The sequence below is a fragment of the Ischnura elegans genome, chromosome 4, assembly GCF_921293095.1.
Source record: "Ischnura elegans chromosome 4, ioIscEleg1.1, whole genome shotgun sequence".
Lineage (NCBI taxonomy): Eukaryota > Metazoa > Arthropoda > Insecta > Odonata > Coenagrionidae > Ischnura > Ischnura elegans.
This window is the reverse complement of record NC_060249.1, coordinates 50,108,834-50,127,971: the sequence shown is the minus strand read 5'-3', so window position 1 is coordinate 50,127,971 and position 19,138 is coordinate 50,108,834. Positions and strand designations below refer to the sequence as shown.

The 19,138-nt window shown below is 40.4% G+C and overlaps 1 protein-coding gene and 3 non-coding genes across 5 annotated transcripts in view; 2 read left to right on the top strand and 2 right to left on the bottom strand.

Moving 5' to 3' along the window:
* LOC124157419 (protein rolling stone-like) overlaps positions 1-3,730 on the bottom strand; it is a 179,629-nt gene extending 175,899 nt beyond the window's left edge. The window contains exon 1 of one of the 2 annotated variants that reach the window (XM_046532115.1): positions 3,349-3,730. In XM_046532115.1, the coding sequence (XP_046388071.1) occupies positions 3,349-3,434 (86 nt within the window). In that variant the 5' untranslated portion in view covers positions 3,435-3,730. The remainder of the gene's footprint in view (positions 1-3,348) is intronic. The other variant, XM_046532116.1, reaches the window with a different exon arrangement.
* Positions 3,731-8,586: 4,856 nt separating this feature from the next.
* On the bottom strand, positions 8,587-8,659 carry Trnav-cac. Its single transcript has one exon. It is a non-coding gene; the product is annotated as a tRNA-Val (tRNA).
* Positions 8,660-13,735: 5,076 nt separating this feature from the next.
* On the top strand, positions 13,736-13,808 carry Trnav-cac. Its single transcript has one exon. It is a non-coding gene; the product is annotated as a tRNA-Val (tRNA).
* Positions 13,809-15,195: 1,387 nt separating this feature from the next.
* On the top strand, positions 15,196-15,268 carry Trnav-cac. Its single transcript has one exon. It is a non-coding gene; the product is annotated as a tRNA-Val (tRNA).
* The last annotated feature ends 3,870 nt before the right edge of the window (positions 15,269-19,138 follow it).

Below are 19,138 nucleotides of genomic sequence, written 5' to 3'. Positions count from 1 at the left end.
TATGTATAATATGCATTCATAATTATAAACAATGCCTCTTAGTTGCCGTTAACTGCTATAATTCATTATTTGCTGTGACGGTGTTTTGTAGGTTTTGGGCGTGTAAGGTAACCAACGATTTTACGCCTTTTTTTTCCTTATTATACGTACTCCTGGAGTAACAATCTTTCGATTTAGGCAATTAAAAAAATTGCAAACCATCCTATTTGGTTGTAGAAGACGAGACGTCTTGTGAGATTTTGACCGCGCTCTTGAAAAAAATGTTAAATTGATGACAATATTATGATTTGTTGCCGCTTGCCAACATTTTCGTTTATTTTTTTACACGATTTAGGGAAACATAATGTCTGATGTTTATTTTTTCAGGTAGCCCTTCATGACTCTTCCATTAATGACGTATTTCACTACTTTACTTTAATCGTCTTGCAACCCACCACTGCGTAATTACAGCACTCAAAACTGAAGTGAGTGAGTGTTATCAGCGTCACACAGTTAGATTTTAGAATATACTTCGTCTGAGACGATCATGTTTTTACACTGTTTGAAAATTATTTTTGACTGCTGGTGTGAATTTAACAATACTTCAGGGAAGAATCTCTGTGTACAATATCGTGACCCTTGGTCCGTATAAGAATGCTGGATTCAGTGTAATTGAGTGGTAACGAATGGCATTCGGAATTCTCAGCATTAGTCACACTATTTTCGATTTCCTCTTTGACAATTTTGATCCTAAAGTAAGGAGGAGTACATTAATGTTTCGTCACTTTTGAGAAGCTGATCCCCATGGCCAGCGCGAGTGACAACGTTTTTGCTGAGCATATTTCCCGCCTTCCGTGCGTTGAAAGGGCCAGTTTGACTTACCCTCATCGTCCACTTAAGTCCTACCGAGGTATTCTTCACTAGTCATAAATTCTTCGCGGTTCCTGGTACAAGAACACAAGGCGAAGCTTAAGGTCCTAGCTATACGACTCTCACCCTGATGGTAGTCTGATATGAGATAGGTAGTGTTAGTAGTCTGGCTTGAAATCAAAAATACCGAGACGTTGCAACGCGCGTATAAGGAAGAAACGAAAATCGGAATTTACGTATGAAAGAGGATCCTTACCGGTTGCAACGCGTTGGCTTCAAAATAACCTAGTAGGTTATGCTTTTAATGTCAATGAAATCAATCACGCATCAATTCTCTATTTATAAGTATTTTAGACACCCTTTAACTACTCTCTGTTAGGAGCATTCATTATTCCTTGAGCATTTTCTTGGGATATATATTACCCTACAGTTTTCTACTTGTCTCATTACCCGAGAAATTAAAAATATTAATGTGCGATAAATAATTATCTTTATTTCGGCATGAGATCAGATCTATTCCAGTAGTTACTAACATTTTTCTTAGCAAATATTTCAATAAAAATGCTTACTGTATTCCAGGTGTCAGCAAGTAATTACTCACATCCTTATGTTCATCGAACCAATCCAATGATCAATTGAAAATTTTAATGCAAAAATTATCTCCTCTGATATGTATCAATTGCCTTTCCGGTAGTTAACCGATAGCTTACCTCATAAAAAATAAAAATGCTTCTTTATTTTATTTTCCATATGCAGGATGGGAGTAAATGGTGAAATTTAAAATGCGGAACCTCATTCTATTGCGAATACACTTCAACTCAGTTAGTAAAAGCTATTTCACATGATAAAATTGAGAAATGACTGAACGCGAGCACGGATGGTGACCGTGTGGCTAACGATAATAATATCGGCGCACATATCCTCGCGCAATGGGTTACTCGCCCGAAAACCTTAAATTCTTTCTAATTGTTAGCTGTGGAATTCGGTTTACGGGGCCATCCTCCATCCCTCTGAAATGGTGCCAGGGGATCTTGGCGAGGGTAAAATAGTCAAGTTGCGCGATTTGCACAACCCGATCAAGTCAAATCAACCCCCAGTAGACACGGAACGCGTAAAGGGGTGTCCATAATTTACGTGAATTGATTTTGACGATTTGTGGACCCCCCTTTCTCCCTTGGTGAGATATCGAGAGATTTGGCTCGACCACCTCCCTCTAATCTCACGTGAGATTGTTCAAAATGCGTATTTTCAGTGTAAACACGTTAATTTATGATTAATTGCGTTGGATTTGTTATTAATGTAACTTAAATTATTCTTCTTAATTATACACGATGCTGTTGTCTCTTTTAACTTATTTATTCAACTGCTCTGGTAACTAGTCAACAACTTTTTCTTACCCTTGACAACCGTTTGCTTATTTATAAACTTCAACATTAATGTTGTTGATTTAAATTAACATTTCGTGAAAATAATTACTATTAACTTCAACAGTTATTGGTTGTTTAATTATTTTCATTTAAGATTAGTTAAGACCGTAATTTTAAACAGTCTATTTCGGGAAAAAATCACGTGATACTTGCGAGGAACTTAATTTAAAGTGACACTTTGTTATGGGTAGAGATCTCTCGGCTTTCCAACCGGGTGAAATTAATGAGGTCCGACGCTTCGAGGATTGTCAAGTGTATGACACTTTCTGTAAGGCCGAGAAACGATTCATTCATAGTGGAGGAAACATTAATTCATCATTCCTTTATGAAGAGAAACGCGACGAATATCGGACATGATGGATTCCCTCACCCTGATGGAAGTCCGAGAAATCTTACACAGTTAATTCACCGTAAAAGCTTCAGATTTGATTAAGTAAGTTTCCGCAGTGGCGAGGTTCCAATGTCTCTATTCTTCCGTTGCCACCGCGTCGGTTCTTGGTTTAAGACGACAAATTCTCTTCGACCTGAAGACGCTGGCAGTAGTGCCAGCGAAACTGTTGTCTTAAACCAACACCCGACGCGGTACTACCGGAAGAATGGATGGTTACCCTGAAGAATATTGAATGATTTAGATTTTTGAACATTTTCCGTCCCCCAGAGAGGTAACTTCAGCGATATGTTCTCAGGGACGGTCGACGGTCGAATTACACGGTCATTCCCACGGTCCCTTTTTCCATCATTTAATTCTGTCACTTTCCTGATTAAAAAATACCATTCAATTAAAATCGGAGGGTGATCATTCAGTTGTTAGCCGCTGTGCGTTCTGATTGGCTGAAGGACGGTACCAACGATGATTTCAGGGACGGAAAAAGGGACGTGCCGAGTGATGGAAAAAGAGATGGGATTCCTATCCCTGGAGCCATCGCGGAAAATGATAGCGTGGAACGGTCATTTTTCCACCATCATTGGAGAGATCGCTTGAGCTGTCCCTCGAGAGGGATGGAAAAAATTAATGTGCGATTCAGGATTTAGACACTTTGGTGTGCCTTCGTGTGGGCGTAAATAAAATTACCTCCATTGAAGAAGAGGAATCAGCTGGTAGGACCACTTTCCACTCGGAATAGACCTCTCTTCTATTTGCATCTTCGAGACTTGCATGTTGACTCGCTGCTTGCTGTCTGGCTGGCTGCACGAATAACCTTTTAACTCCAAATGACCACCACTGCACAGCTTAAAACAGTCTTCCACAAACTAATCCTTTCAAGAATTTAGATACGCCATGCACGCAGCAACTACTGTTCACTCACGTAGCTGGCGCTACACTGTTCACTGTTGTATCCTCGAAAAATACGTCGGAAGCACTGGGAAGACAAATCGGGATCTGAAACTCGACTGTCGGCGTCCGCTATCCGCGAATCGTCGATGCAGACTGACCGCGAAAAAGCTTGTGGGCAAATATTTCCTCCGTTCCGGCTAGGCGGAGTAATGGGAAAAAAAGCAAATGAAGGAATCCATCGGCTTTCTTTTTCCGGTGTCGGAATAATTGAGGTGGATAGGTTGCGGTGGGGTTGGGGGGTTTGGAAATTGCGTATGCGTGATTGGGTGTGAAAGGAACGCGCCATCGAATGGTTCCAATATAATGTCGTAGGGTCGAAGTGGTGCGTTTGAATTATTCACGTTTCATGCGTCGCAGGCGATTGGCTATCGGTGGGTCGTATGAGAAGAGGTGGAATGAATTGTGTTTTCTGCTAAGGTCAGAGAGGATTACCTACGTTCAGGTCGTTTGTTTATTGCTTTTTTTCCCCATGCCAACCGCTCTTGAGTGTAACAATGCGCCGTTGTTCACGTGCTTCGAAATTATCGTTTGTTCATTGTTCTCGCGTCATTTTTCAGTGCTTTGATGTTCTCTCACGCGTGCTCGCACATTGGCATCTGGCAAGGGCGTAACGTTTTGAGGTGTTAGATTTGATGGGCGTACTGCAAATCTCGGAAAAATGTTATGGATCCGTATCTTAACTGCCTCCTGCGTTTCGTGGAAATATTGTTCGAGGTTGATGTTGAACAAACGTGTTTTGTTTTACGTGGATGTGTGAACTGGAAACAGTTATGGCTGAAAATATTGTATACTTAAACCACGAATATTACAAAAGAGGACACTGTAGTCGACCTCTAAACGTGTTGTCACCCACCGCGCATTCAAATGGGTTTGCAAAAGTCGCCACTCGCGTCGCTTACGGACAAAGTGATCCGAGTTTCACGGGGAAATATGGTAAAATTAGGGGTGTTAACCGAAATTTATATACACGATGATGTGATCTATCAAATTCATACCCTTTCAATTACAAGCATTATTCTGTAAAATATTGGAAAAAAAGTCGATCGCATCACCGCGCCGCGGATATTTTTGAAAACCGATTTAAACGCGACCGAAGTGGCAACAGAAAGCAGCCTTGTCTGGGATGGAATTGGGCCTCCTCTATGCAGTCCCCTTGGTGTAGGAAAAATACTGGGTGTTTAATGAGAAATCTGCAATACTTCAGGAGGTAGGGGACACAATTTTTAGCATTTTTTTCGTCAATAAACATGTCGCCACTCTTTCGTTACTGAGCTATTGAGACGCGAACATTTTTTGAATGCACTTTGCAGTTACCTCGGAAATGGTTTTTCTTGATTATCCAGCCTTTTCGATATTTTATGTAATACTGTGGATTTTTAAGGAAATTAAATAATTAAGGTTGGACGAAAATATGCGATTATTATTACATGAAACTATTCATCTCGCAGTGGGGTAGATTGCGCAATCTTTCTCGCTCAAAGCTCTCGTTTTATCAAGCTCAATGATTTTTATGGTTCGTGGAAGCTTTTAGCGGGTTATTAGAGCTTTAGATTATTTTTTTCTGTATTTCCGTGGAGTAACAGTTTTAATGGGAAATATTCTCCGCAAATATGACATAACCGTAAAGCCTGAATCACACGATCATTTTTTTTTCGTCGCGAAAGTAATCACTATCGCGATCACTTTTCCCGTCGCGAAAAGCGATCGCTTTAGTGATAATTTTTCTGAATCACACGGTCACTCCCACCGTCGCTTTTCGCATCATTTCCGATATCACAGCTCGATGCCATAGGACCCGCATCACGAAAATATATATAGCGTGTTTGTTTATCTATGTCGTTCCCACGATTGCCAAACGTTGCGCTGCAATCGCTCCATACGGGCATGCGTTCCGATTGGCTGATATGGGGTTTTAGTGACGGTTTTAGCGACGGAAAAAGCGACCGGACTAGTGATGAAAAATGGGAATTGGAATCGTCATCGCGATCGCGAACGCGAAAAACAATTGCCGGCGACGATCATTTCGCCTAGTGATCGCGATAGTGATCACTTTCGCGACGAAAAAAAATGATCGTGTGATTCAGGCTTAATTAAGCCACACATAAAACTTAAAAATTGCCTTACAAGTGTTGAGGATAAAACGTCGTTCCAGGTAGAAGGAGTGTACGAGATACCTTGCCAGGATTGCCCAAAGAAATACACCGGCGAATTTGGACGGTCAGTAAAAACCATAATGGAAGAACACAATCGTGGAATTTTAATGGGACAACCATTTAAATCGGCGGTGGTGGAACATGCAACCTCAAGGCACGCGATAACTTTCAAAATACCAAAGTAACGGCCAAGGGGAATAATTTCGAACACCGGCTAATCAGCGAGGCGTTGGAAATTAAGAAATGAGACCAAAACTGCAATGGGGCGTGTGACCTATAAATAAGCCACACGTGGATTCCCGCTTTTAAGTTATATAACAGGGTTCCCACTCAACCGTGAAAACCTCAAAACCGTGAATAAGCCGTGAACTTCGTATTCCGAGAAAAAAACTGGAAATAGCCGTGAATTTCATCATAAGACCTTAGAAATCTCTCAAACTTGATTGTAGAACTACGATAGACTGAATTAAAGAAAAATCGATATTTCCATCATGTTTCAAGGCCGAGTCACGTGCAGATACTGTCCACGCATTAACCTGCACACTAGGGCGGATCGGAAAAATCGATTTTTTTCAAATCCATCTGGCCCATTGAAAAAACGTTTTGGGACCGATCAAAAATAAGGCCTGAATAATTTTAGACCTGTAGGTGAACCCCTGACCCTCGCTCAAATGCAATTTAGGGGGGGGAAGGTCGAAATTCGAAAAATATAGTATTTTATGGTCATTTCATATAGATTTCATATAGATCATTTAGTCACACACATAATGGAAGGGAAGGGTCACCATAGTTCGCACACCTTTATAGCCACTCAAGAGGCCTTTTCATGGACCGTAGGCTCCTTTCCTGCGTTCTCGGATCTAAAAATATTTCATCACTTCTCTAAAAGTTGGTACAATCGATTTGTTTAGCCCCGACGAGGCGCCAAATGAGGGACAAGTCGTCTCACTAAGCTTCCTTTATTACCTTCTACCATCTTCCGATTTATATAATCAAAGATAAATGACCTCCTAGCAGTATACGCGGGATGCATTTTGCTGTATTGGAGGCGTGGGAGGGGTAGAAGTGAGCGGGGAGGGGAGGGGATCGGCCTGCGGCTCTTGTATCCGCGACATGCTGCATGCTGGTGATTGATCACCCCCTGCCAAACACCCTAGAGGTGGCTCGCAGGGTATTATGTAGATGTAGATGTAGACGCTGCGTGGGCGTTGGAATATTTTCTCCGCGGGCGCGGTCTCAAATTAGGCATTTTGTGGCTAAACGGTGGCAGATACGTCAAAATGCACAAAAGTTTTGCCCTAGAAGTGCAGTAACTCGGCAAAATCAATAGGAAATGACAATAAAATACTATATTTTTCGAATTTCGACCTTCCCCCCCTAAATTGCATTTGAGCGAAGGTCAGGGGTTCACCTACAGGTCTAAAATTTTTCAGGCCTTATTTTTGATCGGTCCCACAACTTTTTTTCAATGGGCCAGATGGATTTGAAAAAAATCGATTTTTCCGATCCGCCCTACTGCACACGTGTATTCGAAAGCGCAACTATTAATTGGTCCGTGTGCCATGACAGCACATTGACCATAAGCCTGCGTTCGGCAGACATTAACCCTGACAAAAAATCAGGCACTTCTTCACTTCCCTGCCACCCTGCTCTCTCCATTTTCCCAACCACACCCTTTAGCCGGACATGAATTTTGCTAACGATAGGTGACGTCATAAGAGATAGCACTGTCATTGTTGCGTTTGTATTCAAGGCAACTGTTGTGTTTGTTACATTTGTAGTTAACGTGCGGCCGATGATTGTTGCGTGATCAATATTTCTGCCTAAAATGCATTATCTACAAACCGCGAATTTGATGACATTTAGACCGTGAAAACCTGAAAAACCGTGAATTTTATAATGTAGTTAGAGTGGGAACCCTGTATAAAAATAAAGTGACAACTCATTCATCCCTTCCTCTTTCAATCTCATTCCCTCCATGAATCCTTGTAAATGAAATATGATTTGATGCTTTCCCGGCGAATAATGTTATGTTATGTATTATTGTATGCAGCGTTAATATTATTTTTTGTGATGTTACGTATAATTCCTTTGCAAACTGTTGAGCGAGATTCAGAATTTTATTTCCTGCCTGGGTGGCGGCGTGTTAAAGCATCATATAAATTCCGTGGTATTATTGTACAGTGGCTTCACAGTTTTTCTATTCGGAGATCCAATTAGTGTACTACACCACCTCTGTCGCAGCCGGGATATTGACCGATAAGATATTATTCTTTTTTTTTTTGTATTGAAAAGGTAAAATTATAAAGTTACCCTATTTGCAATTACTGTGCTTCCTCCAGTCGAGATGAGCATAATTTTGCTTATCATCTTGGCCAGAGAGGTTAGTATTTGAGTAAAATTTGATTATCAGTGCCAGAATAAATGAGAAAAAAACTGACTCAATTTGGCACAGGAAATCACCTAGCTTCCATGTGGTAGAAGGAACGCCGAATACCACATTACATTTCACCTCATTGCAAGTGGAACACGCCCTATCATTTACAGACATTCATTGCATTGAATAATATTCGGGTAATTTTCGATATTGGAGCCGATGCCAATACCAGCTAAGTCAATAATTATACGGTGGGAAACCCGAATAGCCTGCAATACGCTGTACCACAGGAAAACACGAGAAAATTCGTCACATTCACAGTCACTTACATTTGAGAAATATAACACCTCAAAAAGTCTATAATTCTTCGCTGCGACGTAAAATTTACCCGTTGGGCAGATTGAATTTGACGAAAACATCAAAACAGTTGTGAAAAAATATTGATGTTTCCGCCCGGGATCGAACCGGGGACCTTGCGCGTGTGAGGCGCACGTGATAACCACTACACTACGGAAACCACATTTACATAGGGAGGCCAGACGAGAATTTAACCGTCTTCTACTCGGGGAAAATTGAGATCGCCCGTTCCGCAACCTTACGCGATGCTACTGATACGGAAGGAATTTCGTCGTTGGTTGAAAAGTCAAGCGTTTTACTAACTGCAAGGCACATAGCCAGGGGAATGGGGTGTCGCATATGAAAATTTTCACATCATACTAATACCCCGTTTACGCGGGGGCAGATTTAGGGGTGGTGACTTGAGTCATGACCCCCCAAAATTATAATTTTTTTGTTTATATTAATTTTTATATATTGTAAAGGAGTAGAGTGTGTGTATATGCAAATCCATCGTTACAAATCCCAAACGTGAGAAAAGTTCGAGTAGGATTTATCGTAGAGCTTCGCACTTCCTACTGTAAAAACGCCCCTCTTTATTCTGGGGCTATTCCATACCCCCGGAACCGGAGTCATAATCCCCCACCCCAAATTTAGATGCTGAATCCGCCCCTGCCCCGTTAACACGACCTCGGTCGTGTTAACGGGGCAGGTTTACATAGGTTAGTAGGCTACGCTACAAGTCATGCAATCTATTTACGAGTTCTATTGCTGCCGTTATAATCTCTTATTGATGGTGGAAAAAATGACATTCGGAATCTGTCTGTTCTGCAATCTATCTCTCTTATTTTATTTATATGATCTGATCTTCCGTAGTACGTTGGCGTCCGCAAGATATGGTTAACTTCGTCAAAAAAGACACTGCTCTTGAATTTATCTAAAAGGTTTAGTCTATTTTTCAATCTACGGTCCGACAGAGATCTACAAGGTGTTTCAGGAGTAATCTGTACTACTATAAAAGGTGGTAGGAATTTCAAGCATTTTTTGTCTGTAACCATGGGGTCGCCACTCCTTGGTGACTGAGTTTTGGTAACGCAAACATTTTTTGGATTCCACTTTGCATTTACCGTGAAAACTGATTTTCTTGGGTACCCAGATATGTCGACATTTTATTTATCACGAAACTGTACGATTATATTTCCCAGGAACAATTAAACTTTGAGCTTAATTAAACGAGAACTTTGAGCGAGTACCAACAGTGCGATTGCGCAATGTTACCCACTTTGAGATTGATTGTTACAAACAATTATATTCGCACATTTTCGTCCAACCTTGATTTTTTAATCCAGAGTATTGAATAGAATTTAACTGAAATTTAACTTTTAAAAAATATCTCAGTAACTAAGGACTTGCGACCCAGTGTTTATGGACAAAAAATACCTAATATTGTCTCCCGACAACCCCCTAAAGTATTTCAGATTCCTCCTGTAATAGCTGTATAAACACCAGGATATCTATTGCGTAGCAACGAAAATTTTTCCTGAGATTTCCACGTTTTCCAGGGTGCTATCAAGCTATTAAAGTAAGCATATTACTCATGGGGCAGAAATAACCGCCCTCGATACATTTTTAAACCAAATACAAAAAAAATTAAATTAAAAATTAAAACTTAAATGTTCTGATAATGACAGTGAAATACCACACATACGATCTGCCGTGATCTAGAATTGAGTAGTGGTTCGCAAGCAGTCTCATTCCCTTCCACGGCTCCAATTAATAACACTCTATGAATCCGAAGTTCTTAAATAAATTTTAATAGGCTAGCTACTACTAGTGCCCTGGGAGAAGGAAGTGTACGGACTCAGGCTCGAAATTCCATCATCATCATCACTGGTCAACAATCCTAGGATTGGTTTGACGCAGCTCTCCACTCAGTTCTCCTATCAGCTAATCTTTTCACTCCTACGTATTTCTTCTCTTTCACATCTCTCTTTACTTGTTCCATATATTTTGTTCGAGGTCTTCCTTTTCCATTCTTGCCTTCCACCTGTCCTTCGACGATTGTCTTCATCAGGCCATCATGTCTCAAGATGTGACCTATAAGGTTGTTCCGTCTTCTTATTAAGGTTTTCATGAGGCTTCTCTTCTCTCCTACCCTTCTTAGGACTTAGAAATTCCATAGCTCTTCCTATTGTAGATGTCTTTTAAGTTACTCATATACGGCTAGCTGTTGATGATGTTTTTCGGGTCATTCCCGCGTACTTATTGTGTTTGTTGCCCGACGTTTTCTGTTCATTGCTGGTTACCTTTTCTGCGGGAATAAGGATAGTTTTTCCGTGGACAGCATTTTTAAGGGATGTGGGTAAACTCTTCTCGGGTTTCCTACCGGATTAAATTATCCATATTAGCCAACGTTTTGAGCTCCGACTCGGGGATCATCTTCAGGGCTGCTCAATGTCATTTTAATTGTTTATGGTTGCTAAAACAAAACGCATTCAATAGGCCTGATTTGAGCCCCGAGTTGGAGCTTTAAACGTTGGATAACATGGATAATTAACCCGTTGGGAATTCCGAGAAGAGTTTACCCACATCATACGCTGGGAAAGCATAAAATGATATTTCACAATAACAATCACGTCGCATGGCAATCATCGGCAATAACGGTTGGGTAAAAATTTTGGTATCTACCGGGGTTCATGGCAATCATGAGCAATAATGGTTCGGTGATAATTTTTTTTATCGATCAGGATACATGGCAATAATGGTTGGGTTATTATAACAAAAATACGTTGCATGGCAATAATGAACAGCATTGGGTGGTTGAGAATATTATTAAAATCAGCTTTTCATTACATGAATAACAACGAAATTTTCGGCTCGGCTCGGTCAAATGTTTAGTGGTTTCCAAAAGTTTCTTAACAAATTGAGCGGCGCCACTTCTGCTCCTCATAAGAAATTGAGCTTCACTTATTGCTATTATTGTCCTTGTAAATGTTTGTTTGTAAATGGATGTTGTTCTCGAAGGTAAGAGCGTAGAATATACCGTGTTATTGCATATTTATCTTTCTTTCGTTGAATTATTTAGTTGATAATGATTTTTTCGTGAGCTCCAATGACTTTCTAGCTCCCAGAGTTCCTGTCGGTTTGTATTTTGCGAATTTTAAGCCTTACACTGCATGGAACAATGCGTGTTTAATAATTACGATTATTGTTTCAATTTAACCTCATGTGCATGGGTGCCATTTGTAAATTTAAGTTTATTATTACTTCTGTGCGTGAAATAGTGCATTGCGGTGTTTTCTAAAGTAGATATTTGAGGTTAGTGTGCACTACTTCGCTCGATTTCTTATTGCATTTTCGTCAGGTTGATGACATTTTCTGTATTGTGAAGTGATCGTGCCAAACATCGAATTTGGGGGGGGGGGGGGAGTCATGGTCCCTGTGCACCCCGTCCCGAATGCCCCACTGCCTGAAATAGTATTGGTATACTGGGGCCGTATTCTGTATTTCGTCGGTGCCGCACCGGTCGGTTTCCCTTTGAAGCCCACCGACTGGACATCAAACCGTACCGACAACGGATTCCGCACCGACGACGACACTTTCAGCGATTCTGTAAGGTCGTCGGTTTCAAACCAGTCGGTACGGTTCCCCTTCCTTCCCAAACAGGGAAAATCCGAATATATCCGAAGTTTGACGTGTCTCCACCAATGAAAGAAGGGTAAAAACAAGTGAAGACTCATTGGCACAGTTTGTTGTCGTCATTCTCAATCTTTTTATTTGCGGAAATTACGACTTATTGCTAGATTAAGATAAACGATATTGGATAAGTTGTTGACAATGCTTATATAATGTGTGGTAGTAATGCTGTACCTACAGAATCGAAGGAAACAATATTACAACATCACAATAAAGTTTGTATGTGATGGAGATTGTTGTTGCTGGAATGAATTATTGAAACTATCCTTGAGATCGTAGTTTCTTTTTTTTAATATTGGTTCCGTATAATGCTATTTATTCATGATTTGGTAATATAGTTGTCATTAAGTAAGTTCCGCATAAATGTTATCAACGGAATGTTATGCCATTGGCACCGTAGCAGACGAAAATAGCATACTATGGAACGTGAACGTAGGATTCAAAAGCAAATGTAAATGTCATATTAGAGGAACAAGTTAGGAAATTGTTATAAAAATATGGAGCTGGGTGCAATTAAAAGAAGTGTAATGACGAGGAAGTAAATAAATTGTGATTGGGTGAAATACATATGTATAAGTTGCGCATTCCAAGTGAGAGAAAATGATAATATTGCGGTAAACCTCATACTTATTAACAAATATCTTCTTTTATCGTCAAGGGAATCAATGGTTGACGATGAAATGAAATATAGTTGCCCGTTACAAATGAAAGAAACTGATACCGTGGTGGCAAACTTCATACTTAAATAAAAAGATCTTATTTCTATGCCGAGAGAAACGCCAAATTGATGATTGAGTGAAATAACAGTCGCCTATTCAGAGTGATATAAAGTGATAGCATTGCGGCAAAACTCATATTTAATCAAAAATATCTTTTTTATGTCAAAGGAGCAAATAAATGATGATAGAGAGAAATAAAGCCTATTACAAGCGAGTGAAAGTGGTAACATAAATGAGAGAAAGTCATTATATGTTAGCAAACCTCATTTTTATTAACCATTATCTTATATTTCTGTCAAGGTAATTAATATAGATGATGACACAGTGAATTATAGAGGCGTATTCGAAGGGGCAGAAAAAGATAACATTGCAGAAAACCTCATTATTTACTCGGTGGTGAGATAAAAACAAAATAAAACGTACAATGCGCACCCACGATTCATGAAACCCACTAGTCGGTGGCCGTACCGACACCTTTTTGCTGTCGGTACGGCTACCGACGATCTCCCGTCCTCTCGTCGGTGCCGCACCGACCGGGTTCGTACAGAATCGCACGACTTCTTACCGGGAGTCGGTGTGACGTCGCACCCGACGAATCGGTGCCGCACCGATCGGTTTGGAGTTAAAGAATACGGCCCCTGAGTAGATTGTCACATGCGACCCAACTCCTTGCCCTTGGCTACGTTTTAGTTTAATCATAAAACGTTTGTATATATAGCTAACTCCGAAATTCTTTACGTACAGGTCGCCATCGTGTAAGATTGTGTCATTTAGAACGGGCGAGCTTAATTTACCCGAGCAGTAAACGGACAAATCCTCGTCTTCCCTATTCCATGGATGTGGTTTTCGTAGTGTAGTGGTTATCACGTGCGCCTCACACGCGCAAGGTCCCCGGTTCGATCCCGGGCGGAAACATTAACATTTTTCACTCCTGTTTTGATGATAATCATCAAGTTCAATTTCAAAGGTAAATTTTATGTCATTGCTAATAAAAATGTATTTTTCACGTAGTTTAACAGTACCAGACTGCGAAAGAGAAAATGACAGTAAACGCTAAATAGTGATTCGTGTTTTCTCGTGGTACAGCGTCTGAGTGGGCTTTTCTGGTTGCCCACCGTATAATCGTTGACATCGTTGCTATTGCCATTGGATGCCATAATTGTTGATATCACGGCTATTGCCATTGGCAGCAAGGTCAACAATTACCCCTAGGAAAAACCCGAGTAGCATAACAGGACAATGACTTTCTGTAAATAATAGTAAATTTGCTAGTTGAAATGATGTGAAACCACGTGATATTCGGCGAAACGTTTCCTCTACCACGCAGAAGGAAGGTGATTTCCTGTGCTAATTTAACGGAAATCAGTGGCTTATATTTAGCTCTATCCAAATTTACTTGATGTTTCTTCAACGATTGAGGCTGTGTGAACGGGGTAGGGGCGGATTGAGCGTCAAATTTGGGGGTTGGGGGTGCCATGCCTTGGTTCCGGGGAGTATGGAATATCCCCTAGAAGAGAGGGGCGTTTTTACAGTAGGGAATGCTACCCCCTGAAATTAATACAACTCAAATTTCCCTCATGTTTGGGATTTGTAACGATGCATTTGAATGTACACTCCCTTTATTAGCTTAAGGTTGGAAGGCGATATTTGGTGGCACTTGTTGACAGGAAACATAATAAAGATACACTTTTGTATGTTCCACAAGAGTTTTTAATACCGACCCAGGTTTCGGCAGTACACACTTGCATTATCAAGGTGAATATACAAAAATTTGCGAGCTTATATATACCTTAGGGAGAAGGGGGGTTAAGGCAGGGAGGAGGTGGTGATGGTGGTGGGGGAAAAGCTAACGAGGAATAGTTTCCTCAAGGTCAGTGGGTTTACTTGCCGAGTCCAGCAGGACTTATGAAACCTGGGTCGGTATTAAAAACTCTTGTGGAACATACAAAAGTGTATCTTCATTATGTTTCCACTCCCTTTACTTCCTTACGAGGATACAGAAACTAACGAAAAGTCGATAGAATTTGGGGGTGGGGGGAGTCATGGTCCCTGTGCACCCCGTCCCTAATTCCCCACTGCCTGAACTAGTATTGGTATACTGTGTAGATTGTCACATGCGACCCAACTCCTTGCCCTTGGCTACGTTTTAGTTTAATCATAAAACGTTTGTATATATAGCTAACTCTGAAATTCTTTACGTACAAGTCGCCATCGTGTAAGATTGTGTCATTAAGAACGGGCGAGCATAATTTCCCCGAGCAGTAAACGGACAAATCCTCGTCTTCCCTAATCAATTGATGTAGTTTCCGTAGTGTAGAGGTTATCACGTGCGCCTCACACGCGCAAGGTCCCCGGTTCGATCCCGGGCGGAAACATCAATATTTTTTCACTACTGTTTTGATTTTTATCGTCAAATTCAATCTGCCCAACGGGTAAATTTTACGTCGCAGCGAAGAATTATAGCCTTTTTCAGGTGTATTATTTCTCAACTGTAAGTGACTGTGAATGTGACGAATTTTCTCGTGTTTTCCTGTGGTACAGCGTATTGCAGGCTATTCGGGTTTCCCACCGTATAATTATTGGCAAAGCTGGTATTGGCATCGGCTGCAATATCAAAAATCACCCGAATGTTATTCCAATGCAATGAATGTCTGTAAATGGTAGGGCGTGTTCCACTTGCAATGAGGTGAAATAACGTGGTATTCGGTGTTCCTTCTACCACATGGAAGCTAGGTGATTTCCTGTGCCAAATTGAGTCAGTTTTTTTTCTCATTTATTCTGACTCTGATAATCAAAGTTACTCAAATACAAACTTCTCTGGCCAAGATGGTAAGCAAATTTATGCTCATCTCGACTGGAGGAAGCACAGTAGTTGCAAATAGGGTAACTTTATAATTTTACCTTTGCAATACCAAAAAAAGAATTATATCTTATCGGTAAATATCCCGGCTGCGACAGAGGTGGTGTATTACACTAATCGGATCTCCAAATGGAAAAACTGTGAAAGGTACACCGGTCATACGAGACAGATGCATGTACCCATGCACAAAACACCCTTTCATAATGACCCGAAGATATCTATCCGTTTTAAATGGTGCTGATGTAGATGTACGATAAAATAAAATTTTTGCATCCCCATATTTTTATTGCGGTCCACGATTGAGGATGTGTTGTATATTTTTACGTTCGAGCGTAAAGATTCGGTTCTTGTGGTGTACATCTATCTACATCTACGTAATACCCTGTGAGCTAGGTCAATGGGGTTTGGCATGGGCTGAGTATAAACCAACATGCAGCATGAAATACGCCACGTCCAACTAACCGTTCAATAAATAGGCCATAACATTTTGCAGAAGGCGGTGTGAGCTCCTACCGATCATGCATTGCTCCGTGCAAGTTCATTACAAGCATGCATGAAATGTAAATTATCAACTGGATAAGTATCTGTGTAGGTGCATTAAACTAGTTAAATGCCGAAAAGGAAAATAAGATGTATTTAACAGTGTTTGGCGAGATGTTGTGGAACATATTGCAGTTATAAAGGAACAATTGAATGGTTTGCGGCGTAACTTCGTGACATTGTCTCATATTAGAATGAAAAAACTTTGTAAATTTCACATTAATTTTATTAACACTGTGTTAATAAATTTAATGTGAAATTTATAAAGTTTTTTCATTCTAATATGTTATAAATGAAAGTGAAAAAACTTTGTGAATGTCCCCAGTATTTATTCAAGTACGACGCGTTTCAGCGATTCATCGCTATCATCACGTGCAAATGCATGGTTTACGTCAAGAAGTCTTATATATGTACATGGGGGTATGGTTATGAGTTGGTGGAAGTGGGAGAGGGGTTGGGGGGGTAAAGAACGGGGGAATGGAGCGGGTAGGCGGTTGGGATACGTAAGGAATTGGGGTTCGGTTGAAGGTTTTAGCGGGGGCAGGGCTAACAGCGGAGAATGACTAAGGAACTCAATTTCGTTCATGAGAAAAATGAGGACCAAAAAACCGAAACCAGAAATGGGAAAATAAGAAAAAAATACATGCGTTTGGTCGACATCGCGAGTGCAGCAGTTCTACATCTACATAATACCCTGCGAGCCACCTCTAGGGTGTTTGGCAGGGGGTGATCAAATCACCAGCATGCAGCATGCAATTGTTTCCCACATGCACACCACACGGTTCAAAAAACGTACGCACATCAACAAACCGGACTGCCACACTCATGCAAAGGCAACACTTGCGAACTAGGTACTCATTAAGGTTATCTGCCAATAAAGGTAGAACACCCATAACTTGGTGTTAGAAATAATAATAAAATTCAGAAACATGCGTTAAGGTATACAAAAGTTAGTAGGCTACACTACAAGTAATCTAATCTATTTTTGAGTTCTATCGCTGCCGTTATCATCTCTTATTGATCATTCAGAATCTGCCTGTTCTACAGTCTATCTCTCTTATTTTATTCATATGATATGATCTACCGTAGTACGTTGGCGTTCGTAAGATATAGCTGATTCCATCAGAAAATGCACTGCTCTTAATATTATCTATTACGTTTAGTCTATTTTCAGTCTACGGTCTGACAGTGATTTCCATCCGAGTTGTTTTAAGAAGTCAGTAACACTAACAAGACTATCGTAACGAATTTTCACATACCTGGCAGCTCTTCTTTGCACGCGTTGTAACTGTGTTTTTAAGCATATTTCATGAGGGTCCCAAACACTGGCAGCGTATTCTAAATGAGGTCTAACCGAGGGGGAAGTAGTTAATTTCTCTCACTTTGTCGTTGCAATTTCTTAATATTCTTTAAAAACAAATCCAATTTACGATTAGCTAGAGCTGTTTTTTCCCGAATATATTTATTCCACTTTAAATTATTAGTGAGTATAAGTTCCAGATATTTCACGGATTCAACAGTCTCCAATTGGGTACCCCGAATGATGTAGTTATGTTGTGGGGAGTTATTTTGTCCTAGAAATTCATTACTACGCATGTTTAAAAAAATTAATTCTAACTGCCAAGCATCGCACCACGCTTGGATAGCAGCAAGGTCGTTCGTTAGTGCCAATTAATTACATTGAAGGCACATCTGTTATGATCCTTGGTAATCCTAGGAAACAACGATGTCTTAAATCTCTCAGTTTTACAGTATACTCTATTTTCTCTTGTGTAGATTAATTCTTCGATATCGATTGGAAGAGCGACTTCGTAACTTTACGTTGAAACGTTTTCGGGTTCTCGATCGTGAGTAGCGTGGAGCAGATGGAATGATTCGTACAAACCATATGACTTAAATTAAAAGTGATATAATCTTTCCAAAATCATCTTCTTTGTTGCTTGTCACCTTTCCTTCCAGTTGACCCCGTAGACTATAGGCAGAACACTCGAACATATCATTCTTAGCAATATAATGATTATCCTGGACAGTCCTAACTTCCTCTATGGCTGTCGGCACGGCTATGACTGAAGAAAGAGTGTGAGCTATTGCTATAGCTCACACTCTGTCTTCACGACGACCTCAAATCGGGTGAGTCGAAAAGTTGACGCATCATTTCTAGATTTTAAGGAAACTTTTACCTCAGTACCTTAACGCATTACCTCGCAGAAAGCTTTTATACAAATTACAGTCATGTGGGTTAATGAAACAGTAGTAAAATTGATACGTGACTTTGTGAGTGATCATAAGTAAAAATTAGTTCTTTACTGACTGAGATCTGATGTAGCTTAAGTGACATCATGTATCCCGCAAGGGAGCATAATCAGCCCCATTTTGTTCATTATATACATTAATTACCCATGCTATCGAATTAGCATTAAAATATGTTTATTTGATGACGACGCTGTTTTCTATCGCAAAATTAGTTATCTCTCTGACTTTGAAATTCCATCATCGAATTTAAACAACGTTCATGTGTGGAACCGTGAGTGGGGACTAGAATTTATTCTGAGGAAATACACGGCGATACATTCATTGCATAGGTCGTCCAACTATCCCAATACTGTGGACGGTGTTAACTTAAAGGCGGCAGATGAAGTGAAGTATCCGGGAGTTACGATAACTACGCATCTATCGTGGGTAACACAAGAGTGCGTTTATTTATGAAGCTATTACGGGTGGGTGAGTCATACCATTATTACGAACAGCTTATTTCTCCAGTTGACCTATGCCCACTTGAGCAACTGAGTCCTCTTGGGTTTAAAGCCTTCTGAAAACCTTTTAGATAAATTCAAGAGCAGTGTCT